Source organism: Nelumbo nucifera, chromosome 1 (assembly GCF_055504915.1).
Source record: "Nelumbo nucifera cultivar China Antique chromosome 1, China Antique-T2T, whole genome shotgun sequence".
In the NCBI taxonomy this organism is placed as follows: domain Eukaryota; kingdom Viridiplantae; phylum Streptophyta; class Magnoliopsida; order Proteales; family Nelumbonaceae; genus Nelumbo; species Nelumbo nucifera.
The window spans coordinates 60739149-60766315 of record NC_142649.1 but is presented as its reverse complement, the minus strand read 5'-3'; the positions used below and the strand labels follow the sequence as shown (position 1 = coordinate 60766315).

At 37.0% G+C, this 27167-nt stretch overlaps 1 protein-coding gene across 2 annotated transcripts in view; it reads right to left on the bottom strand.

Annotated features, from left to right (window-relative positions):
- The window catches only part of LOC104594366 (RNA recognition motif (RRM)-containing protein), a 30796-nt gene extending 21927 nt beyond the window's left edge, over positions 1-8869 (bottom strand). Inside the window, exons 1-2 of one of the 2 annotated variants that reach the window (XM_010254640.3) lie at positions 8712-8869; positions 7069-7377 (exon numbers count right to left, since the gene is read on the bottom strand). In XM_010254640.3, coding sequence (XP_010252942.1) covers positions 7069-7377; positions 8712-8714 — 312 coding nt within the window. In that variant the 5' untranslated portion in view covers positions 8715-8869. Of the gene's footprint in view, positions 1-7068; positions 7378-8532; positions 8672-8711 lie in introns of those variants that run through there. The other variant, XM_088887533.1, reaches the window with a different exon arrangement.
- Positions 8870-27167: the final 18298 nt, after the last annotated feature.

Below are 27167 nucleotides of genomic sequence, written 5' to 3'. Positions count from 1 at the left end.
ATAAAGAGATAAAGAATATAACGTTTTCTCAAAGGTATTCAGCTTTGGTCTTCCATTGCAAGAGATCCCCCAGTTTTGAAATTACAAAATTTGTTTTTGATGGTAACAGGATCATCCCCCTTCAAGTTTACGAATATATAGATACTTTACCCATAAGAAAAAGGAATTAGCAATCCCACCCTCAGAAGTAATCAAATATCACTACTTAGGTCATCCAATTAAAGAGCCTTCAGATACCAGAAAAATATCAAGATTACCTACAGATGGTCAGATGATCACAATGACTAGTGCAAGCTCTATTTGGATGCCTACTGAAAGCATGGTTGTCAAGGCATAAATGGGTTCCTAGGTGACAAAGAGTGTGCCTAGGCGACAAAGCCCCCTTGGAGGCTCGCCTTGCCTAATCGCCAAGCAATTTTGTACATACTGTATTAAACTAAAATATTCATTTTGCATGTTTATATACCAATTTCTTTTTAGGTTTAATCAACACAGGCATTGATAAATACTGTATTAAACCCTCAAAGACTTAAAAACCTGAACCAATAAGGAGGAACTTAGAATTAGGGGTTCAATCCCTATATTTTCTGAATTTTCTTTTCTTTCTTCTTTTTCTTCTCGTGAATATGTTGATTTTTTTTTTTACTTTAACATGAAGTGTACACTTTTCTTATGAAATTTTTTTTTTATGAATATTTTTCTTAAGAAAATTATGGATAATTATTAAGCAAATATAAAATTAGATTGAAAAGCTTCAAAGGAGTTTTCTTTGGAGAGGCTGGGAGAAAGAGAAAAAAGTGCACTTGGTGAGTTGGGAGCAAGTCTGCCTCCCCAAAATTGAAGGGGAGTAAGGCATAAGGAAGCTGAAAATTTTTAATTCTGCCCTCCTCTGTAAATGGATTTGGAGATATGCTGTAAAACCTGATGCTTGGTGGAGATCTCTCATTGCCAGCAAATATGGTGTGAGTTGGGGAAATTGGAGAACTAGGGATCCTCCTCCTAACTACGGTAACTCTCTATGGAAAGGGAAAATGAAGACCTTTTCAGATCTGGCCAAGGGGGTCTCAGTTAGGGTGGGTAATGGTAACAGGACCAAATTCTGGAAGGACCCTTGGTGCTCAGATGTTCCTCTTGCTGAGTCCTTCCCACTCCTCTTTCAGTGTGCTTCAAATCGAGAGGCCTCAGTTGCTAAGTGCTATAGTATTTCTGGTGGTTCATTTCTTTGGACTCCATCTTTTCAAAGAAATCTTTTTGATTGAGAGGTGGAAGAGGCAGCAAATCTCTTGACCTGTCTTCAAAATCAAGATCTGGATTATAATACGAAGGACAAGTGGCTTTGGAGGTGGAATTCTGATGGTTTGTCTGTAAAATCTTTGGCTGCTATGCTTGGTAGGAAGGGTGTTCCTGATTTCCCAGCTCGGCAAGTGTGGAATCCCATCAGCCCGACTAAAGCCAGCTTCCTAGTTTGGACTATGGCTCTAAATAAATGCCTTTCTAAGGCGAACCTTGTGAGAAGGGGAATCCAGGTTTCAGACTTGTCTTGCAGTTTATGTGGAAGCAGTGCTGAATCCACTGGTCATTTGTGTATCCACTGCCCGTCTTCTGCTTAGTTGTGGAACCATTTCCTCAACCTCACTAAGGTTTGCTGGGTGATGCCGAGGTCGGTTAAAGAGTTGTTAAGCTGCTGGCAGATTAGGGGTTTGAGCAGGAAAAAGAATACTCTCTGGAAGTTGATTCCAATTGCTGTAATCTGGTGCATCTGAACCGAGAGGAATAGAAGGGTTTTCAATAACAAGTTTCTAAGTCTGAAGGACTTGACTCAGAAGTTAGTGGGCAAGCTGATTTCTTGGTTGTCTGTGGCTGCAGATTTTAGAAACTGTAATGTGCCAGATATATTATTTTCTGTTTCTTGATGGTTCATGTATTTGCTGTTTAGATCAGTCAGCCTGTTCTGGGACTGATCTCAGCCTCCTGTGTGTATCTCTTTCTCAATAAATATTACTTTACCTATTTCCGAAAAAAATTATTAAGCAAATATGATTATGGAAGCTAGGTAACTACCCTGGGATATATGCTTTTTACTTAAAAAAAAATATGTCGCCTTAGCAACTAGGCAACAAGGCGCCCCCTATCGACTATTATAATCATTTCCCTTTTTAAGCTCTTTACTTTCAAAAAGAAAAATATGCTATTACCCACAAAAATATACATCTCCACTATTATGGAAGGGGAAAAACTCTGTTATTTTGGGCTCTTTAAGATTGGTTTTGCATAAAAAATATGAAGCTATATCTGTTACACCAAGTCGTCATCACCATCTAAGACTTATCCCAACTAATATGGGGTCAGCTACATGAATCCTGTTCTGCCATTCCGCCTTGCTCAGTACCATATACATTATTAAATTGTGGGCCCCTAAATCATTTCTTACTGCTTCAACCCATGTCTTTTTTTTAGTTAAGTAAAAAAGGATTTTTAAAAAAAAATAAAAAAAAACAGGAAATATACAAAGAAGATTCTGAAAAGGAGGTGCAAGATGCAGCCTCAGAAACAATCAAAAAACTCAAATTACAATTGGGCCCAAAACATATATTCCCTACACACCCCTTGCTTGGCTAAGTAATCTGCTATTTAGTTGACCTCCTTTGCCAAAGGATCCTTAAGAGTCATATTATTTATTAGCCATTTAAATCTTTTCACAGCTTCCCTATAAATCCATACAACAGTGTATTTGTCAGCCACCCAACTACTATCAGATTAGAGTCTCACTCAATTACCAATCTGTCACAAGCAGCTGTCTTGCAAACTGCACTCCTTGCAGTTATATTAAACTTGTTTACGAGGTTAACTTGTTAAACCAAAGCTTTATAAATCTTGCATAAGTATTACATTAAACTTGTTTATGAGGTTAATGGCTAGACAATGCCAAGTTTCTCTTGCTTTCTGTTTTAGTTATAAGAGTCCAAGAATTCAAGGGGCACTAGATTATTGCTTTTTCTTTTGCTTTGGTTATCATATTTTAGATGCAAGAACAGTAATTAAATTATCTGATTAGATGAAACAGTGTTAGAACCATGTCAATACACCAAAACAAATTCTGACTCAAGGTATTAACAACTTAATTTAGCAAGACAATCATTTGTATGTCACAAGGCAGAAAAGGGCAGAGACCACTTATTTTTGCATTAAAAAAATTATATCAGTTTTTTTCCTTATTCATCTTCCAAGTTAATTGGAGGTTTCCATAAACAGTATTTGAAGAGACCTGCTATTGCCTTTGAATTAGAAGGTGTCATCTTATGGGGTAGAATCCTCTTTGCTACTTTATGGGGATTGAACAAGGAATTCTTTAAAAAAAAAATGAGGTTGCTAAACAGAGTATGCAAAGATATTAGGTCATTTATTATTGACTGGGCATTGATGCATGAACATTAAGGGCATAAATAGGTTGGATTCTAAAGATAATTGGGAGGATATAGTGTATCACTAATTGTAATTTTTATGCATAGACTGTGAGTTGCTTCCATCCTCTTTTTTTACATTTTCTCATGCATGATCATGCCTTTCCCAGGGGAAGAAACAGGCTGAAGAGAACTAGGTTGCATTTTGTTTAAGTCACTTAATGAAATTGCAAAAGTAAATGTTTTCAGTGCAAATTCAATAGTGTACTCTGGAAAGTAATGAATAAAAATAAATAAAATTTACAGTTTTTTTTTTCAGTTCTTCCTTTTTTACTTGATAATCCAATACAAAATGTATTGTTATTAATTATTATGTTAAAAGAACAATAATAAAATAAAATGTGAAAGAACATCAACATGGGAAATTACAGTGACAATGTGCTTTTAGCAGGCTCCCTCTTGTTTGTTTCAATATTCAGAAAGGCAATCAGAATGCTATTTGTTTAGTCCAGAAAAAATGAAAGGGAGAGAAATCCAAAGCAGATAGTTGAGGATTGCTTGAAATCTCATCACATCCCAAAAGAATTAAAGAATGATAGTTAATAAAACAAATGAGGACACAAAGCCAGAAAAATAAATGAAACCAATAAAAGAAAACAGTTTATTGAATTCCTCCCAAGTCTGGACAATAGTGAAGCATAAAAGCCCAATACAGAAACATTTCTTGAATGCAGGCAAGCATGCTTTTATGCTTGGAATGCAAGCAAGCATATTCTACTTACCAGGTTAAGCTAGGCATCCATTTTTTCACCCTTTTGGATCAGTACCAGACTTTTATGGACTTTTTATTCACCAATTAATATTGTCTATCTTGATATGAATTGTACATTTTCAAAACAAATTATACAAGCCCATTTCTGGACTAGAGCAGGTGCTTAAATAAACATATACCTTGCAAATTAGTTCTGTTTGCTTTTTGCTGCTTTAATTAACTAAGAATCAAGAACAAGATGACTTCATGAGAACCAAGTTGACAAGGTTGGTGTACCAGTCAAGAGAAATTAGCTACAAACAGTAAGAAATGAAGAAGGGCAAATTGGTGATCTTTTTGAGGGGAAAAATTAGCTACCATGAATCCTAGACCAGCCTGTTTAGGTGGGCATATAAAGGCATAAATATAGTACCATCCTTACAATGTATTACAAATCAATAGGAGAAAGAGCATGGCAAAGAAAATGCCAGACTATTAAATAAGTTCTTACTTCATCCTTTCAGCCTTTGTTGATATGCTTGAAGAGGTGGATTTTATAAATAATATTTTTGTATGCTTTAAAAACCCAGAGACATCATAACACTATTCTTTTGTTTCAGAACACATCTAATTAGTTTCACAATCCCATGCATAATATGCTTTCAATTGATGACAATAAGTTAAAACAAACATGGAGCTCAAGATCCTTCTTGCACATTTAAAACGAAATCAGTCTCCCTTGAGTAACAAAATCAATAATATCTTAAGTCCAACAGAATAAAGGGTTAATTGATGCTACTAGTGTATAGGAGATTGAGGATCTGGTGCTCAAGATAATAACTTCCTTCTGAAGGTGGGAGTATATAATTTGTATTACTGAAAGTTAAAAGGTGTATATGGGATGATGTACAAGGGGACCAAAAAAGACAAGGAAAAAAAAACTCTAGCCTAGACCTGCAAGCCCATCTGCCATAGAATTCAATTCCCTATGAATCCATCTAAGATAGGCTTGCAGAGAAACAAGATCTCTGGTTTCGTTCAGAAAATGTGCCCATTCCATTCCATAGGCCCTTTCTAATTGCTTTGCTCCACATTATTGCTAAAAATAAGAACTTGGCATCAAATCATCAACTTCATTATATTGATCAGTTAGGATTATCTGACCAACACAGTTTAACAAAGGCTTGGTTAATAAAAGAAAACGTGTTCCATTTGGCAAATCAACCATTTAATTAATCAAGGAAGAAGTTAATCTAATTTAGCATTCCAGAATTATTAAGGTGAATTCCATACTAGTGTAGTAACATTGATTAGAGAAAATACATTTTATGTAAGGTTAACACATATTAGTTCTTGGTAGCCTGCACCATGCCAATTTAAATAATTACATTCCCAAAACACCAATCCAAATATGAAATATGTAATTCTATTCAAAGTCAATTCATATAGGATGTCCATAAATTTAGTCTCACACTTAAACACTTCTTTATCCCCCAAATAGCAAATTTGCAAATGAAACCTTAAGCAGCCAAAGACAGAGTGAGCCATAATTACAAGTTAGTTCATTTTCTATGAGATTCTACACACTTTCCCTCGTTTTCTTGATTGATATCAAGAAAACATGCATTTCTTTGGAGAAATTAATTCAGACATTAACATTTTCAAGTGTTAACATTACATTACAATTATGTCGACCTCCTCTTGGATTGGTGAGTGATAATGTATTAAAAACAAATCCCAGAATGTTAAGATGCTTCCTGTGATAATTGTTCATGGTGTTCCTCCGAGGAAGTTATCATTTTATGATGGCACATATAAGAAAGAAGCTTTAAGATGCATTTCTCCCATATGATTTTAGTTTTAATTTAATCAAAGATGTTCACCAGATAAGGGACGAAGTATTTCTATGATTTAGATGGGTGCCAAATGCTGAATAACTGTTCAAATAGCTTATGTGATTTCCAAATAGAAAATACCCATTTTCTAGTTCTTGACAGCTGCTTAAAATTAAATCTTGCTTGATATGACTGGGGGAGCTTTCCCCTGCCTTTTGTAGCTTTCTTTCTGTGTTGTTTCCCTTGTTATCCAAAAAAATAAATATTAATAAATTTAAGCAGATACCCCATATAGCAGTCAAAACCCCACCAGTTACAAACTCTCAAGGTAACTAAAAATTGCTGGCCTTTACGTGGTAACAATTAGTTGGAGAATAAATTAGACCATTATTGATTGCACAGACCACCGTATCACAAATCAGGACTTCCAGTCATTCATTTTCCCCTTATCACATATTACCTCCCAAACATTTGGACACTACCTTTTTCTAGGCAAGTGCATTCCTTCAAACATTTAAATCAACAAAACATGTGGAACAAAAGCTTCATTTTCTTCATCTCTCATTTATGCAATAACAGAGCCCTCATCCTACTAATTGTAAATCTGCAACCCCTCACAAAATTGCTGGGCATTATTGTAATTCTTGAGACCATAAGACTTGAGGAACAACCCTTCTAAATAAACACTTCCAAACCATTAAAAAAGATAATCTTAGTCTCGGTGATACAATCTAAACAAATGGAAAAGCTCCTGCTATGCAAAATAAAATGGTTGATTCAAGTATTGCATGGACCATGGGGTATTGAAAGTAGTACATTCAGATGCTGATCATAGCATGGGTTGAAATGTGTAATTTATAACAGCATTTAGTAGCAGATGGCTACTAAAGTCAGTAACCTGGAGACATGCAGCTCAAGTTAATTAATTTTGTTCAATTGAATCATGCTTTTCATGTGGTAAACTTGCTACCTCAAAATTAAACTTCAAATTACTTATACTTTTAGATGATGGAGCAAAAAACAATATAAAGTACAACAAAAGCAGAAAAAACACAATGAAATAGAGGTCGGCATAACTAACCGCCTTGGCAAACTCAATTTTAAGTGGCATTCCTGCAACAAGAACCCCTTGAAGTGTTTTCATTGCAACAATTGCATCTTCATCTCTCCTAAAGTTAACAAAAGCATAACTACGACCAGGTTGGAAAGCAATGCTATCAAGTTCTCCAAACCGCAAAAACTGCTCTGATAAAGCAGACTCATTTAGGTGATGAGACAAATTCCCAACCCATAGGTGTCGGGATGGAGGGTTGCTCCGCCCTTGATGACCCTTCTCCTCAAACCTTGGCGAGTACTCCCTTCGGAATCTATCTCTTCCTCCCCTACCAATCTGCAACAAATGGCATAAGATCATCATGGTCAGAAAATCATCTTTAAATACCAGTTCAATTTCAATTCAATTCGATAATCAAATTATGGAACTAACAAGAGAAAGGATTCACTCTAGAACAACCAAAAGGAAAACAAGAAAAGGAGGACATCTAGTTTGAAGCACAAAAATAAAAACAAACATGGAAAATTAAATATATTCTCTCATTCAAATTGAAAATTAAACAGTGTATCACTTGTGCCCAACCAATCTACAGGAAAACATACATCCATCATGCTCAAACAATCTCTTAATAAATGAACTCCTATTTTGTTTCACACCAACAATAGAAAAAAATTGCAAGCAATAACATTGCCACTCAGCCACTGAACTGGAACATTTCCAAAAATGCACACACTCATCTCTTTCTCCCAAACCAATCAGCAGTAAAACGTATATAGCCCTAAATGTCATAAAATAATCACTTAACTCAACAGAGACTTTGATCCCAACTATTTAGGGTTAGCTATGTGGATGTTGTCTCATTATTGCACTCTATCACACCAGAAAGTAACCTCCAACAAATTAATCCAAATTCACTTCATAACTCCATTCAATAAAATAAGCAAAACGAATTCAAGCTAAATTTTGGAAATCCGAAAAAAGAAAAGGAACTAAGAGAACAGATTGGTTATAATGCCTTTGAGTTCAAATAAAAAAAAATATATACATTCATTACTGCCTTAACAATTCACATCAAAACCTACACTCAACAAGGTCCGAAAACAATCTATGAATCAACTAGTCCAGTACCAATTTCGCTTCATCAATCAAATCAATGAACTAGAAAGTAATACGGTTTTTCCCTAAAACTCAAAAAAAAAAAAAAATCCAGAAGAACCAAGTAAAGAGATTGAATCATTGTTCCTTTAAACTACATAAAGTACAACATACGCACTCATTACTTCCTTTCCTAAAAATCCATAGCAAAGAAGAAACACATCAAGGTCAGCAACTATCCTTTGAATAAACTAATCTAGTTTCGACTTCATTCAAATAAAGTTTATTCATCAACTGTGTTATTTATCTAACAGGTCAAATGGGTTCCAACTAGAAGTCAGGAATCTAAAAAAGCAATTTAAAAATAAAAGAAACTTCATACAGGAAAAAGGAAACCTAGAAATAAATTTGAAATCTCATCGACTTTGGAACTTGAACTTAAACGTGTATTCAACCCAAACATAGATAACGAAATCAAATCTATTAGACCAGTCACATAAAACTGAACAAAAAAGAGAAAATCTGCAACAAGATGACAGAAACCCTAGTAACGCACTAACGGATTTTAAACTCACCATTTTATCAAATCTTTGTAGTCGAAGAAAAGGCAGGAAGCTATCAGCCTATCACAGAGTGAGACTGGGAACTGCGAAGGCAATGGACTCAAGGGTTTTGAGGCCACTGACACACGTGGTGGTGGCGCGTATGACGAGAGATTTCTGTTTGTTAAATAGTGTATGAATCGTCTATGGGAACAGAAGGATAATGGACGAAAAATAATCCGCCACGCCAACCTAATCCCATGGCTCACGTGTGATTGGCATAGTATACACATGGGCCAGGCTTGGGCCAGACCTTGCCAAGTCCTGATGCGGGCCTATTATTAAACGGACCTAAAAGTCGGACGCGTGTCCATCCAGACCACATTGCTTAGAATACAACTATACAAGGAGAGATTGGCTTATCTGCTGTCACCGAAGAGAGTAGGCCCTGTTTGGGGCATCGTTTCCATGCAACGAATTCTTTTGGTATAACACATGAAATAACTTGTAATTGGCATTCCCATGGAACAGGAAAATATGTTCATGAAATGAGGATTTTGCCATTTCTCACGAAATTGACAAACGTGCCATTCCCATGCTTATTTAAAAAACTGAACATGTGTGCGACCCCATTCACATGTAAATGGGGTTATTTTGGTAAAACCACAAAACATTAGAATCTCATGCAATTGATAAGCCCTAACCTCTTGATAGGCTACCTTTTCCTTTTTCCTCTCGATCCATCAATCCTTCCTTCATGGTTAGCTCAATGAGACAGTTTATATGAAACCTACTCCAAGGTACTATAGTGATCCCTCTCTCTTGTCAGTAGATTGAAGAAGTCTCTCTATGGTTTGAAACCAACTCCCCAAGCTTGGTTTAAGTGGTTTTGTAGTGTTGTTGTTATTGTCGGTTATAGTAAGATCTTATGACTATTCTCTCTTTGTCCATAGAAGATTTCAAGACATCACCATCCTCTTTTAGTATGTTCATGATATGTTGTTGATTAGGGATGATGATGAGGGAATTAGAGAACTTAAATCCCTACTTTATAGTTCATTTCATATGAAGAATTTGGATGATCTCACCTACTCCCTAGGACTTGAGGTTCAAATAAATGATCAAGGATATTTCATATGTCAACAAAAGCATGTATCTGATTTTATCAAATTAGTTGATCTTGCTAATGACAAGCACGTTAATATTCCCTTGGAATTAAATGTCAAGTTATCCAAAATAAAGGGTTCACTACTTCTTAATGCCACACTTTATCTACAACTTGTAGGCTTTCTCATTTATGTTACTATGACCTATCCTGAAATCTCCCAGGTAGTTCAAGTTGTTAGTCAATTTATTTATGCCTCACGTTAATCCCATGTAGCTCATTGGATTATTCAATATATTCATGGAACTCTATCTTAGGGCTTGTTCTTTTTCCTCCTTTCCTATTCAATTGAGGGCATATGTAAATGTTGATTGGCTAGGTTGTCTTGACACTAAATGCTCTTCTACAAGGGTGGTGCTTCTTCATGGATAATTCCCTCATTTCTTTGAAATATAAGAAACATCAGCCTTCAAGTCATCTATAGAAGTAGAGTATAGAGCTATTGTCATTTGTCTGTAATGAGATTGTCTAGCTACAATCCCTATTCCTCTTTATGCCGACAGCATTAGTGTTATCAAGATTACCTCGAATCCAATTTTTCCACAAGAGGACTAAACATATTGAAGTGGATCATCACTTTATCAAAGACTTATTCCTTGTTAGTTCTACTTTTCGTCCTTATGTAGCCTCAGATATGCAAATTGCTGACATTTTTACCAAAGTTATGACCATAGCAAGATGTCTCTTTCTTGTGAGCAAATTGATGCTTATAACTTTGTATTAGTTTGAGGGAGAGAGAATGTAGAGAGTATTGATGTATTCTACTATTATAGCCCCTATTGTATTGTATATTTTATTCTCTTGGCTTTTCTCTTTTAGCCCTATAAGGGTTTTCTCATAATCCTTTAGGACCATAATGTTAGACAGTATATACTCTTAGTTCCAATCAGAATGATGTATATAAACATTTATTTGTAAATGAATAAAATACACTGTTGTTTCAGGTTTATACTGGTATGTTTCTGTGTATTACCCCTTAAACTGGATACTTAAGAGACTCATGTTACTTTAGAATGTTCTCAGCCATTAGGTAGACTTGGAGAAGGTTGACACTAGTGTGTTGCCAAGGAGTTAGAGCAGCATGTTTTAGCTGCTAGGGTTAGACCCCAAGCACAACCAGTGGATGTTTATTATAAGCGTCGAACCCGGATCAATTTCTAGTTATGCCCTAGACCTTGGAGATAGATGGGCAAACCTAGAAAGTTACACATAACCCCTGACTTGATTATGGAACTACACTAGGTGATTGGACTGGGTTGTCTTTGATATACTAACCAGTGAGATCCATTTAGGATCAAATACCTGGGTAGGTTGAGGCAGTCTATGAATTCACCTGAATAGGTGATCATAGTGGTAGGATCGGCCCCTTTGTCGGATAAAGTGAATATCAGGGTTTACACTCTCTCTGATGGAAACCTAAACTATTGGCAGTGGATTTCACCTATGTTTGAAATCTGATTTTTGCAAAATGTATTTATGTGTTATATACTACTATTTTATGAAGAAAAAATGTTTGCAAAAGGTTTTAATTACATGATCAATTTGAGTAGAGAGTGCGACACTGCACCATGCAGCTAAGGAATAGGTCCTTCCTTGTCGGGTATTGTTTTGATCATTATGGGCCAAGAGGTTAAGTGTAAGAGACCATTACAGGGTTGATTACCTAATGGGATTTGTCTTTCATGAGTCCATTGTCCTTGGATATTCATAGGGTGGTTGAATCCAAAGATCATTGTTGGGCCCAAACTAGAACAGTGCTGATTGGGTACGGGGTTCACTACCCTGAGTAGTGAATTTGGCCTAGCCTCTTTCATAGGTTGGGCCGAACCCATGTGGCCATGTGTGAAATCATTGTGGGGTTCCACGTCATACAATATCAGGCCAAAAGTGGCCATGCAACACCTTAGGTCGTGAGCTTTTGAAATAAATGGGCCTAAGGCCCAAAATTAATAAGATTAATTAAGCTATCGCATGAGCTCTGGATCAAATCTGGGTTTGGTATTGGGTATGGAGCACCTATCCTCTTAAGAGGATAAGGCTTATTTCTTAATAGAGTCTAGATCCAAATCAGATTTGGATAATCTCCTAAATAGATTAGGAGAGTGTTCCATAAAGAGATAAAAGAAGAAGAGGTCGAACCAAACCATAATACTTCTCTCTCTTGTTCTCTCTTCTTTTCTTTGTCTCCCAAGAAACCCTAATTCAAACTAGGCTTTCAAGAACTGATTTTTGATCAATTTTTCTTCAAGTTTTTGCAAGATAAACATTGAGGAAGATCAGGCTCACACACCCCATTCGATCCAAACAAGTTGGATAGCAGTTTTGGAGAAAACAATGTTGTTGAACCGGTTTTACCTATACATTGCGCCATCTTCAGTGGAGGTTGGTTTATGACTGATTTGGGTGTAAACTTCCACCTTGGGATCTATGCTTGTGGTATCCATATCAGGTATATTTTTCCCTTTTGATATGGTTTCAAATTTAGTCTGATTCAGTACAAGATTAATCTGGAAAATTACAATTTTTCAAAACACTAGGAAACCAGTTCCCAAAAGGGTTAGAAAATTTGTGAAATTTCGCCCAACCATCTGGTATGGTTTGGCCATCCATAAGATTGATTCTAACCCTTCCAACACATAAGGGATTACTTGTAAATACTTTAAGCCCATAAGGGCTTACTTATAAATATTCATAACATAATATAGGCTCTTTGGGGTGGGGTCGAATTCATTTTGTTGACACCCTTGAAACCTGGTGTTAAACTCTTTTTTGTTTAGCTTATCGTCAAAGAATGTCTTCCTTCATGGCCAACTAAAGGAGAGTGTATATGAAACCTTCTCTTGGATACTACAATGATCCTTCCCTTGTTTGTTAGTTGAAAAAGTCCTTCTACAGTCTAAAATAGGCACCCTGAGTTTGATTTAAGAAATTTCATGATGTCATTGTTGCCACTGGGTATACTTAGAGTATTAATCATTCTCTCTTTGTTTGTAGAAGGCCTCAAGATATCATAATTCTCCTATTGTACGTTGATTATATGTTGTTGATTGAAAGATTCTAGTGGATCCTTGTTATTTTACTGTAATGGAAATTAAAAATTAAAGAATCTTTAATAACCAAGATCACACCCATGGTGGTGCACAAAACCCTAATTGTGAAATAAAACTATATACTTGTTACGTAGATTCAATTTGATGTAGTAGATCCTTAGGAAATTGATTCTAACTAAAGCCTCACAATTGTTTGGCCTCCAAGGTTGATTCACATTAATCAAAAGCTGTCAAACTTCCTAATTCTCCATGTAAAACATGATCCAAGAGAAGAGGAGAGGGAAAAGGAGGGTTGGATGGCTTCAAGATTGTGCTAGCAATCTTTTGATAGCTAGGGTTTTACAATAGTGTGTATTCTCTAACCCTTGGGACTTAGGGTGTTCATTTGATCGGTTCGATTTGGTTTGGAAATAAAAACCTAATTGACATTTCAATTAAGTCATTTCATGAATTGGTTCAATTTTGTTTTAAATTAATTAACTTGGTTAGTTAAAATATAAGTGTATGTTACATTTATATTAATAATTAAAATATATCAAAATTTATAATTAAAATACATATTATATATTATTATTAACATAAATAGTAATATTAATATTTACTTAAAATATAAATATATGTATTTATTTTAGTTAATTCGGTTTTTGGTTCAATTTTTTTCAACTCAAACCGAAAATCGATATTTCTAAAATCATAAAAAAGAACTGAATAAAAAACCAATGTAACCAAATTGAATTGGCTTATTCAATTTGGTTTGGCTTGATTTTTGTTTTGATAGATGAATTTGAACACCCCTGCTACAGACACCCCTTCTATATCATATATAGTTTTCACTCATTTTTTCTGATTAAGAAATTATCATAACTATAATTAGGTCCCTAATTATTATAATTAGGTTCCTCTACTAAGACTCTTCTTAGTGAGCACACACTCCTCCATACTTTGTCTGCATTTTTCCCCTTAATATGTGTAACCTCTTAGGTTCAATGCTATTAGGCAATGACAAAGGATGTCGAACTCCTTTAGCATCCCAGATAAAACTCCTTCTAGATGAATTAAATTTAAACTCTTCTAAATTCTCCTTTGAATGTGAATAATCAAACATTATTCATAGTGTTTCACAAACCATGAGTGACACTCAACAATATATCATGGTCTTTATCTTACAAAGTTCATTATCCTTGGATTTTCATAGGGTGGTTGTATCCAAGAATCACTTATGTTTAATAGTTTAAGTATTGGGGCCAAATTGAGCCCAACTTATTTGGTTCACTGCCTAGGGCAAGGAATTTGGCCTATTTTTATCAAGGGATTGGTTAAACCCATGTGAACTTATGTGAGACATTTGTGGGTCCCACACTACACAATATTTAGGCCTAAGTGGCCATGTGATGCCTATATATGTGAATCATTAAATAAAGTGGGCCTTAAGCCCATTACTAATAAGATTAGTTTAAGAAGTCACATGACAACTTAAGTTAGGTTTAGATATGGGTATGGAGCACCCATTCTCTTAAGAAGATAATATTAATCGAAATCTGATTTAGAATAGCTCCTAATAGAATTCGGAGAGTGCTTTATATAAGGGGTTATAGGAAGGGGACGAACCATCCCATTCTCTCCACTCTCTTGCTCTCTTTCTCTTCTCCCTTTGCACCCTAAAACCATAGTTCGAACCAGCCATAGTGAGGGTTGATTTTAATCAATCCTTTGTTGTGTTTTTAAAGAAAAATATTAGAGAATTTTAGGTTCACATAGTTGCATTGATCCCAAGGAGGTTGGAGCTTGGTTTTATAGAAATAGCTTTGCTGAATTGACTTCACACATACAATTGCGCTATCTTTGGTTGAAGGTCAATTTGGGTCTAATATTGGGCGTGAATCACCACTTTGAGAGTTGCATACTGTGGACTCCATATTAGGTATGATCTACCTAAAAATTTAGTTTAAAGTCTAGTGTGATTTAGTGCAAGATCGATTCAGAAATTTAGATTTCAAAATACTAAGAAGTCGGTTCTTGGGTTAAGCTGATTTTTTTTAAATTTTTTTTGCTCTGACCAATAACCGTAACAAGATTTGCAATGTTTCATCAAGTTTTTAGGCCTTCCAATAGTGGTATCAGATCAATAGGTTCAATTCTTACATTAAACTTGAGAAGATTTGAAACAAACTCAAATCGACAATAACCAAATTTGATATGAAAACTATCCATACTAAGAATTTAACAATTTGGTTCTCAGTTTGGGCTAATGATCTAAATATTATATCTTTTTATTTTCTGCCATTATTTAGAATAATTTTATGGTATATTCTTGAATTTTTGGACAGGAGTGTGGTGGAGATCAAATTCTTTGATGGTTGCAAGACCAGCTTACACCATGCGATTTTGATATTTATATATAATTTATAATTAATTTTGTAGACAAAATGTACTAGGATTTTTCTGATGTAAGTACTAGAGAATTAGGGTTTATCATTTGATTTACATTGGAGAAACAACAAGAGATCGTAGTGCATGGAGAATTGCAAGTTTGATGTGAAGAGAGAAGATCAATGCAATTTGCAATTTGTCTAGATTGGATTTGGACCACCACACTCCCAGCCATATTAGCTTTATTTTAATTTGTGTTTGATGATTGTTCCTACTAATTTGATTGTCAATCACGGATAAAAGTATTCAAATCATAGACTTTGTTTTTGGTGCATGCTTTGGACACCAAACCCTAGGCCAATTTTACCTAGTTTTGGTCCACTCTCTATGGGCCAAACCTAGGGTTCTTTGGGGATTGATAATAACCCCTTAGATCACTAATTAAGTGATTAATTATATACTTAGGCCAAGGATTTGATGGGTCATTACGTGGACCAATTCGGTGTCGAATTGCTTTTTGTAGTTGGGCTTATATACCAAATCAAATTTTATTCGATAGAAAGATTCAATAATAAGCTGATAGTATTTTAATCTAAATGTCCTTAGGTTTTATAAGTTTTAAGTTGATTTTGATCGATTAATTAAACCCATTTATTTGGAATCTTTATGCATGAAGGGTAAAATTGGAATTTGAATGCCTAAAACCTGATAGGAGGTCATTCGAGGGATTTAGTAAGGTATTGGTAGGGTTTGGGCGTCTTGGAAGGTGTGTCACGATGGAGATCTTGAATTTGGATATTTACAGCCAATAAGAGTCCTTGATTTGAAATCTTTATATATGAGGGGTAAAATGGGTATTTTGAGGTATAGAATTTAGTGAATGTTCGTAGGGGTGGACATGAGTCGAGCACGAGCAACTCGAGCTCGTCTCATCAAAATCTCAGCTCGGTTGGGTTCAAATCGAGCTTCGAGTCGAATTTGACCTTTGTATTATATTCGTTTAACAAACGAACCGAGCCCGAGCTTTCTGAAGTTTGGCTCGTTAGGCTTGTGAGCCTAATGAGCTTATATATATAATTATATCTATATACTTTATATTATCATATATATATATATATATTATACCTTTTTCATAAATTTTATTGGTTTAACTGTTTTATAATTGTGGTCCTTTATACACAGTGGCAATTTCAAGATAAATGCAAAACCCTTACGAGCTACAACCTTACCCTATTCGACCTACCCAGACCCACTTGAACTCGATCTCCTTCGAGCTTCGTCTTTTTCCTTCCTCTCCTCTCATTCTTAACCTCACCACAGCTCTTGCCTATCGCCTCTTAGTCTCTCACTCTTGTAGGCTCACATCACAAACTCATAGAGTTTATTCAGCTTCTCACCAGCCAAACAGTCACCACTCGAATACTCGATCTCCTCTGTCCTTCCTCTCCTCACATTCTCAAGCTCTCATCTCTCACAACAGCTCTCGCCTCTTAGTTTCTCACTCTCGTAGACTCACAGTCACATAGTTTATTCGCCTCTCAGTTTCTCCTCCTCTGTCCTCGCAGACTCGTAGGCCACAGCCTCTACCTCTCATAGTCACAGAGTTTATTCAGCCCAACTGACACTTGTTTATTCAGAGCCACTCAATCACTATGGATGTCGGAGGCGAGACAAAGACGAGGAAAAGAAGTACAAATTTTGTTCAAATCATTGAAGAGGGATAGATGACATATCTAGGTTTGTTTTTTCTTCGTCTTCTTCTAATTCTGTTATGGGTTTGGGGTTTTTTTAGTTTTTATAGTTGGGACATAATGTGCCCCATGTATTCTTCGTCTTCTTCTCATTCTGCTTGATAATGCAAGACTCAACAAGAGATATAATTTAGGTTTCACCTTATCTTAGATTGGCTTCCTGATTAAAAAAAGGGGGAAAACTCTAACTGGGTTTCTCTGTTTGTCTGTCGCTTCTTCACTTGTGAAAACAGGCAACGCCTTCCAAAATTTCCGAGTTATAGCCTTACAGGAAACGAAGAGAAGAAGCAAAATTGTTTTATTTATTCATTCTAGGCTCCTAGCCCTTGTATAAGTTCTTACTTAACTAGTGAACTTATTTTCCTCAATAAAAAAAAAACTAATGATGAATAAATAAATGATAATGTTTTGTTAATTCAAAACTTCAGTAAAGAGTTTAATGCTCTTTTGTTTTTCTAGTCAATTCTTTCTCAATGGATCAGAGGATTAGGGTCTATCTGCCTAGGGGGAGTTTTAAGAGAATTTCTGTCAAAGAAATGAGAAAGTTAAATAAACAGAAAAAAGAGCGACTAATAAAAACCGTTTCACCAGAAAGATTGAATTCGAGCTCGAGCTCGAGCTCGAATAAGCTTGGTTCATTATCGAGCTCGAGTCGAATCGAGCTTGAACACATAGATTTTGTAATCGAGCCAAACTAGAGCCTTATATTTTTATGCCGAGCCAAGCTCGAATACTCAAATATTCGGTTCGGCTCAGCTTGAATCCACCCCTAAATGGTCGATTGGGAGGATGATGAAGGGTTTGGTAAGGTTTGGGAGTCTTGGATGATGTGACACAATGAAGATCTTAAAACAGGAGAGTGATGATCAGTAAGGATGGTCTATTTAGTATCTTTTTATGTGAAGGTCAATATGGGTATTTTTGAGTTTAAAATTTGGTGGGTGGGCAATCATGAGGTTGATAAAGGTTTTGGTGGGGTTTGGAGTCTTTGGAAGTAGACCTATTCATGGCTGGCTCTGCCTGACCTATTATTTTAAGTTAGGCTTGGACATTTTTTTGGCATGCGGGCTCTGGCTCGGGCCTTACCTTTTTTTGGGCTAGGTTTGGACTTTCTCAAAAAATCCCAGCCCAAGCCCGAGCCCGACTTGATAATATATTATATAATAATAAATATATACACAATAATTTTTCTTTTTTTTATTCTCTTTTTTCAAGTAATAGTTAGTTCTTTTATTATTTTTAAGTTTTGAGGGCATTTAATATAAACAAAACACTTTTTATTGAATATAAAAAGAAAAAAATCTGTTTTCAAATTTCTAGTTGGGCTCGAGCTCCAGCCCTGGCATCAAGCTTTATATGAGGGCCGACTCGGGCTTAAGACCTAGGCCCAATGGTCAGGCTGGGCTCGGGCTTGGGCCTGAATGTATTTGGAGGCTACATAGACAAAGCTCAACCTGAACCAACCCATGAACATAGGTCTATTTGGAGGGAGTATCATGATGGATATCTAAGATTTAGAGAGTAATATTTGATGAGAATTGTTGATTTGGAATCTTTTGTATGAAGGGAAAAAATGGGCAACTTTGGGTTTAAATTTGGTGGATGGTCATCTTAGGATATTTGGAGTCTAATGAGAGTGTCTAATGGCTCTAAAATTGGAATCATGGGAATTTGGTTTGTGGGTATTTTAGTTAATTAAGGAGCTTAGAATGGAATCTTGTTTGATGGATGGGTAAGTGAAGGAGTTTTAGGTTGGACTTTGGTGGAGGGGCATGGATTTGAATTATGAGAACGCTTGGAAGGTTTGATTGTGTCAGAGATGTGTGGACCATTGGTTTTAGGCTTGAAATCAAGAAATTTAAGGCTTAAATTTGGTGTAATTGGTTATTTAACGGTATTGCTTCATGTGATGACGTTTGATCATGTAAGAGGTGTCATGACTTTTAGTAAGCTGATGACAAAAGGAGTAAGTGATTTTATTTCTTTGTCTTAAAGTCCATATTGACTACTTTGTTCTTACTACATTCATTAAGATCTTTCACCCAAGAGAAAACATTTATAGGGGGCTTTGATTTTCCAAAGTCTAGACCATTGAATTGAGGAATGGGAGGATGATCCATCGGAGTTCAAGATGAAGCACCTATAGGCCGATTTGAAGAGAATATTCATTTTTTTTTATTTTTCTAGAGCATAGTGTTTTCTTGCCTCTATTGGTTGATGGGAATGTTTTGGGTTTGGTGAACATAGATTTCCTAAAAAATCTCTCTTTGCAAAGATGTATTCCATTCTCCATGGCAAATAATAATGTGGCTATCTTTCCAAGCATTCTCTATCGGTTGATTAGTTCTTGCTCTAAGAACAGGTCGATTATTTGTTGTCCAAGGGATGTAAGGGTTTAGTCTAGCATTTTTTTTCACCATTTCCAACCTGCTACTATAAGATTCTGTCTAATTCATCCCTCAGTTTCAATACATTCTTCCACCAACAGGAGTGACAAGCTTTTAATTTTGCATTCAAAGAGGCTTCTACCTTTTAGGTATTTTGCCTACAATTGGCTAATCCATATTTCCTGATCACCATTCAATCCCAAACATCCATTGTTTTTCGGTCTACAAATTTTCTTCCAAGTGTTATTACCATGCACCTTGTTCTTGTCTCCCTTCTACCAGAAATTTCTCTATATTTTCTCTAATATAGATAGAGTTTTCTTTGTCATAAGACTTGTCATCATGAGATAGGTTAGGATGCTTTGTGCTACAAATTGCAACATAGTAGTTCTGCCAACTTGAGAGAGAACTTTGGCTTTCCAATTAGCAAGTTTACTCTCTACTTTGGAAGTTACTTCTTTAAAGGCTTGGCTTTTATTTCTTCTTTCCTTTATCCTTGCTTTGAAATATTTCAAATTTGAATTCATTATCTTCATGCCCATGACTTTACAAAGGATCATTTGGTGGATTCTATGGGTGTTTTTGCTGAAGATTATTCTTGATTAGTTATGGTACATTCTTTATCCTGCCATCCTTTCAAACTTTTTCAAGACAATATTTACTACTAATAAGGACTCTGGTGTAGCCTCACTTATTATGAGACCATCATTAGCAAATAAGAGGTGAATTTGAGGTTTTTCCCCTGTTGTAATTTTTATCTCTTGCAACCTTCATGATTGTTCCTCTTGATTTAGGAGTTTTCATGAAACTTGCATTCCAATGATAAAAAGATATGGAGATAAAGGGTCTCCCAATCATAGACCTCTCTTGGTGTGAAAGAATTCAGCAAAACTTCCATTTAGTTCGATTGAAAAGGTTGTAGTAGTAATACATGTTGTATAAGATTGCACCACTAATTTGGAAAACCTAGTTTCCTCAGAGTTTCTATAAAAAAATTCCACCCCATCTTGTTAAAAGCCTTGCCCATGTCTATTTTTAGAGCAACCCACATTTTCCTTCCTTTTTGGATTTTGGATTTGCGCATTATCTCTTTTGATAGAATAATATTATTGGTAATGTGCCTTCCCTTTTTGTAAGAAACCTGATTTTGACTTACAAATTTTGGTAAGAGAGGTTTCATCCTATTTGCTAGAACCTTTGCTATCAGCCTATAAATGACATTACAGAGGTTGATAAGTCTATACTAGTTTGTAGATTCAACTCCTTTATTTATGGGGATGAAGACAATGTGTGTGTAGTATAGTTCTCTTAGTATAACTCCACTTCTGAAGAAGTTTTGGACCATTTTAATGATGTCTTGCCCTAGAATGTTCAAATATTTTTGGTAGAAATATGGGGTAAACCCATCAGGCCCTGGAGATTTGTGAGGGTTCATCTCAAAGAGGGCACTCTTTATTTCACTCTCCCGAGGTAAAGTGACAAGGTGGATTTGTCTTCCTCTAAGAGAATTGGTGAAATTAAGCCTTTAAGCTAGGTTGGGTTGAAAACTTCTTCTTGGCCACTTATATTTTGGAGTTGGTTTTTCAAAATCTCTGCTATCTCTCTCTTATCCAAGATCCAAGCACCATTTCCATTCTTCAGCCATTTAGTACTATTCCATCTTTGTCTTTGCTTGGTTTGGAGGTGGAAAAATCTTGTACTTTTGTCTCCCTCCTACAACCAAAGTTCCCTTGATTTGAGGTGCCATAAATTTTCTTCATAGGCAAGCCACTTGTACTATTTCTCTATGCTTTCCAGGTTTTGGTAGTCCACTCTATCAGGTGGCTACTATTGCACAGTAATGATAGATTCTTCTAGAATTTTGATGTTTTTATTTATGATACCAAATGTTTCTTTGTTCTATTATTCCATTCTTTTTTGATTACTTGGAGTTTGTGAATGATTTTATAGGCTTCCAACTTTCCCAAACTACTTTTTCACCTTCATGCTTAGCCCACATAGGGAGGAAGTGGAACACTTTTTTCCCTATGAGAGCTGAAGGAATAGTACCCAAGAGAATGAGGCTATGATTAGAATTTAAACCTGGTAGGATTGTTACTTTTGCCTCCCCAAAAGTTTTTAGCTAGAGAATACTTGCCAGGGCACTGTCTAATCTTTCTCTCACAAGTCTTCTACCCTATTGTTTGTTTGACCAGGTAAAGCAAGGCCCGTAGCTCCCTATTTTAGAAAGGGAGGTGTTTAAAATTTCTCTTAGGTGTTGTGAAGTTCATGGTGATGAGGTTGAGCCTTCATAGTCTTGTAGGGAAATTAAATCATTTAAGTCTTCCATCATTACCTAAGGCTTTGAGTTCAGGAAGCTTTTTGTTTTAGAGAAATTCTCCCAAAAGGAGGCTCTGTCTTCCCTACTTGGGTGGCCATGTATAAGAAGAAGGTACCAACTAAGATTGTTAGATCCTTGAACTATTTTCAGCTCAATGAACCTGTGACTTGAGTCAATGACTTCCTATAACAATGTCATCTTTCTAGTAACACAGCAACCCTCCTCTTGGTCTAGTTGCTTCTTCAATTTTGTAATTGAAGTATTTTAATTTTCTATAAAATTTGGAGGCTTGTTCATGATTTAGTTTCGTTTTGGGTAGAAAGAGGATATTAGGGTCATAAGAGTAGGTTAGTTTCCTAATAGTACTTTGGGTTTCTCTATTTCCTCCCGCTGGTATTCCATGCAATGATCCACATTTGACAAAATACAAAGTAGGCAAGAAAGTAAAAGAAGTAAAACGTTGTTAGCCGTTGTTCATGAGTTGGAAGGGTTTCCCACTTCTTCCACCATTCAGTCACCTAAATGAAGAAACAAGTCAGTTGCTACAGGCTAGCACTGTCTCCTTATTTTTCTATACAAATTAAGGAACTTGCCATCCATTCACCATATTTTAATATTTGTAAAATGTATAATATATAGTATTTATATGACCCTTAGTATATATACATACTATCATATATAGTATTTATAATTTCCCTCTTGTCATAGTGCAAGTCTCCCTCCCTCTCTCTCCTTGTCCTTCACTTTACTCTTTTCCTCTCCTTGTGTATCCACCATTCATCATCTATCTATTTTATTCACCTTTCTCTGGTTTTTCCCAATGTTTTGATTTGTCTTATTAAATGGTTGAGGATGACTTTGTTCAAAGTTTTTCAACTCCCCTTCTAGAAACTACTACACCAGTTGAGGCCTATGGTGTTGATTCTTTTGCTCAAGTAGACTAATGGCATAATTGTTTAATTTTAAAGTCCAAAAAATACAACTTGTTAAGATTGTTGGGTTAAAGGAAATGGTTAGTAAGTATTGGACGAGATTTTAGGAGATCTTCTTCACCGATCTTAGGAAATATTTTAGGCGATATACTTCACAAATTTTCTGTACATATCTTTTGGTTAGTTAGTAGATTTTAGGAAGTTTTTAGGCATGAAATTAGGAGTGAAAGACTCCATCGAAGTTGTATATATATCACCTTCTGTCGAATGGAAATGACATATAGAAAACTGAAAACCTTTTCCCAAAATTTATCATGGTATCAGAGCCAAAACCTGGAGCCCTAGCCAACCTCTAATGACTCTCACTGATCGATGACCATGGCTGCCAACGACGGCAAGAACAGGGAGAGTTCGAGCAAGATTATTGGACCGTCTTCTCCTTTTTATTTGCACCCCTCAGATAACCCTGGAATTATTATCAGTCCAGTGGTCTTGAAAGGAGATAACTACGATGAACGGGCAAAGGTGATGAGAACTACTCTTCGTGCCAAGAACAAGATCGGCTTCATCGAAGGCCAAGTCACAAAGCCGGAGAACGATGCTCTGGAGATGGATCTTTGGTGGATTGTGAACTCGATGTTGGTTCCTTGGGTTTTCAATACCGTCGATCCATTGATGTGTTCAACAATCACGAATATGGAGATGGTAAAAGAACTTTGGGATGATTTGAAGGAACGATTCTCAATTGGCAGTGGACCACGGATTTATCAGATTAAATCCGAGCTTGCTAACTGCAAGCAACATGGACAAACTGTGGTTGCATATTACGAAAAGTTGAAGGTAATGTGGGACGAACTAGGAAGCTACTCTAAGGTACCTGTGTGTACATGCGGGTGCAAGTGTGGAGCGGCAGCTGAGTTGGTCAAAGAAAGAGAAGAAGAGAAAATCCATCAATTTTTGATGGGATTGGATGACGATGTATTTGGAACTATGCACTCCAACATATTGAGTATGGAGCCAATTCCAAATATGAACAAAGTTTACTCAATGATTATACAAGAAGATCGACATCGATTGTTGGCAGGGGTAAGGAGGAACGGGCAAATGCTGTTGGATTTGCAGTGCAAGCCTCGCAGATATCGCGAGACAGTAGAGCCACTTCAAAGGACAAATCAATCATGTGTACCAATTGTGGTTGATCTGGCCATGAAGCAAAGAATTGCTTCCAATTGTTTGGATACCTTGAATGGTGGGGGGATAGACCCCGTGGTACTTCAGCCGGGCGTGGAGCGGGATGAGGAAGAGGGGGAGGACCCTCTGGTGGATGTGGCCGAGGTACAGGAAAGGCTCACGCTGCTCAGTCATCAACGGGGCGGGAAATTGCTACTAATGCTGCTGTGACTGATGGGGATCGGACTGGACTGAGCGGGCTTAATGACGAGCAATGGCAGACCCTTGTAAGCATGCTTAATGCTCACAAAACCGGGACTAATGAAAAACTCACTGGTAAGACATGCTCCACTGAATGGATTATTGACTCTGGGGCGTCGCATCACATGACGGGGAATTTAAATATGCTCGTTGACACCTATGATGTTGCACCTTGTCCTGTTGGGTTAACCAACGGTGCGCACACCGAAGCTGTGAAAGAAGGCACTGTTGTACTTGGGAATAATTTTAAATTGCTACACGTATTATATGTCCCAAAACTCAATTGTAATTTATTGTCAGTGGGTCAGTTACTTACTGATACTACTTATATTGTGACATTTACTAATAAGTTATGTGTGATACAGGACCGCATCTCGAGGACCCTGATTGGTACAGATGAAGAAGATATCCTAAAATCTCGAGCAAGGAATTTTATTTCAAACTTCTTGTGTTGGAACACCACAACAAAATGGACGTGTGGAGAGAAAACATCGTCATATCTTGAACGTGGCTAGAGCACTCAGGTTTCAAGCACATCTTCCTATCAATTTTTGGGGTGAGTGTGTTTTAACCGCAGGGTACTTGATTAACCGGACACCTTCGACTCTCCTCGGTGGTAAAACACCTTACGAGGTGCTGTTTGGACAAAGTCCTTCTTATAAACATCTTAGAGTTTTTGGTTGTTTATGCTTTTCACATACTTGTGATCGTGACAAATTCGCTGCTAGGAGTAGGAAATGTATCTTTGTTGGGTATTCATTTGGGAAAAAGGGATGGAGATTATATGATCTTGAGTCTGGTGAATACTTCGTCTCACGAGATGTGGTGTTTAGTGAAGCCGAGTTTCCTTTTGCCTATTCTCCGGCTCTGGAACATAAACCCTCAGTGACCAATTCTCCCATAGCGACGGAGGATGTTGCGTTGCCTTTGATTGTCCAACCACTGAACTCTGTGACCTCTCCTCCTACCATGGTATCTGATTCACCCCATATGGAAGTGAGGGGGAGTGACACAATGGATGAAGAAAGACGTCAGAACACGGGTGACGATGTTGAGGCAGGTTCCTTTGATGACACAAGGAGCCATACGGATTACAGGAATAATGAAACTCAACCTACTCCTCAGCCTACCACGGAGTTGTTAGGCTGTGGACATCGAGAAAAGCGGACCCCCAGCTATTTACAGGACTTTGTCGCACACTCCGCTCATCATTTAGACCCCGTAGTTGTTTCCCCTATATCATCCCAGTCCTCAGGTACTCCTTATCCCATAGCTCATTATGTAACGTATGATAATTTTTCTGTGAAATACAGACATTTCTTGGCAGCTGTTACTGTAGGCCACGAACCTACTCGATTCTATGAGGCAATAACTAATGCTCGGTGGCGCGAGGCTATGCATAAAGAGATACAGGCTTTGGAAGATAATGTGACATGGACCTTGGAAGACCTCCCACCTAGAAAGAAGGCAATCAGGTGCAAATGGGTCTACAAAATCAAGTACAACTCTGATAGTTCCATTGAAAGATTTGAAGCACGGTTGGTGGTCTTAGGCAACACTCAAGTTGAAGGTCTTGATTACAACGAGACATTTTTCCCTATGGCTAAAATGGTCACAGTTTGAACTTTCTTAGCAGTTGTTGCGGCTCAAAATTGGAACTTGCATCAGATGGATGTCCATAATGCCTTTCTGCACGGTGATCTCCATGAGGAGGTCTATATGAAACTTCCTCCAGGTTTTTCGGCCTCCGGGACTGGAAAGGTACGCAAACTCCGAAAATCTTTGTATGGATTACGACAAGCTCCCCGGAATTGGTTTTCCAAATTAGCTACTGCTTTGAAAACTTTTGGGTTTGCTCAGTCCTATTTTGACTATTCCTTATTTACGTATCGCAAGAATGGGATTATCTTGCATGTCTTGGTTTATGTTGATGACTTGATTGTTGCTAGGAATAACTCGGAGTTCATACTTAAATTTAAACAGTATATGCACCATTGTTTTCACATGAAGGATTTGGGTGGTCTTAAATATTTTTTGAAATATTTTTCGGGCATTGAAGTGGCTCGCGGTCCAGTTGGGATATTTCTTTGTCAAAGGAAATATGCACTTGATATTATTACGGAAACTAGCTTATTGGGGTCCAAACCTGCTCACTTCCCTTTTGCTCAGAATCATAATCTTGCCCTCGCTGATGGCACACTCCTGGATGATCTTGAACGATATCGCCGTCTTGGGCCGCTTGATTTATTTAACCATTACACGACTGGAGCTCAGTTATTGCATCCATGTCCTGGCTCAATTCATGCAGTGTCCTCGTGTGGATCATTGGGATGCGGCATTGCGCGTGGTTCGTTATCTGAAAAGACATCCTGGCCAAGGGATATTTTTGCGCTCTGATAGTGATTTGCAATTGTATGCCTATTGTGATTCCGATTGGGCGAGTTGTCTTTTAACTTGTCGCTCTCTTACTGGGTATTTTGTCATGTTGGGACGTTCCCCCATCTCCTGGAAGACTAAGAAACAACATACTGTCTCTCGTTCCTCTACTGTGGCTGAATACCGATCAATGGCTACTGCCAGTTGTGAGTTGAAGTAGCTCAAATGTCTGTTGTCGTCTTTGGGTATATCTCACCCTCGACTTATGCGCTTGTTTTGTGATAATCAAGATGCTCTGCACATTGCTGCAAACCCTGTCTTCCATGAGCGCACCAAACATATTGAAGTTGATTGTCATTTCATCTATGATGAGTTCCAAGCTGGCACTATTGCGCCATCCTACGTGTGTACCGGTGCACAACTTGCCGACATCTTTACGAAGGCTCTCGGGCAGAAGCAGTTTGATTTTTTTCCTTCCCAAGTTGGGCATTCGCAATCCTCATGCACAAACTTGAGGGGGAGAATTGGGCGAGATTTTAGGAGATCTTCTTCACCGATCTTAATAAATATTTTAGGCGATATACTTCACAAATTTTCTGTACATATCTTTTGGTTAGTTAGCAGATTTTAGGAAGTTTTTAGGCATGAAATTAGGAGTGAAAGACTCCATCGAAGTTATATATCACCTTCTGTCGAATGGCAATGAC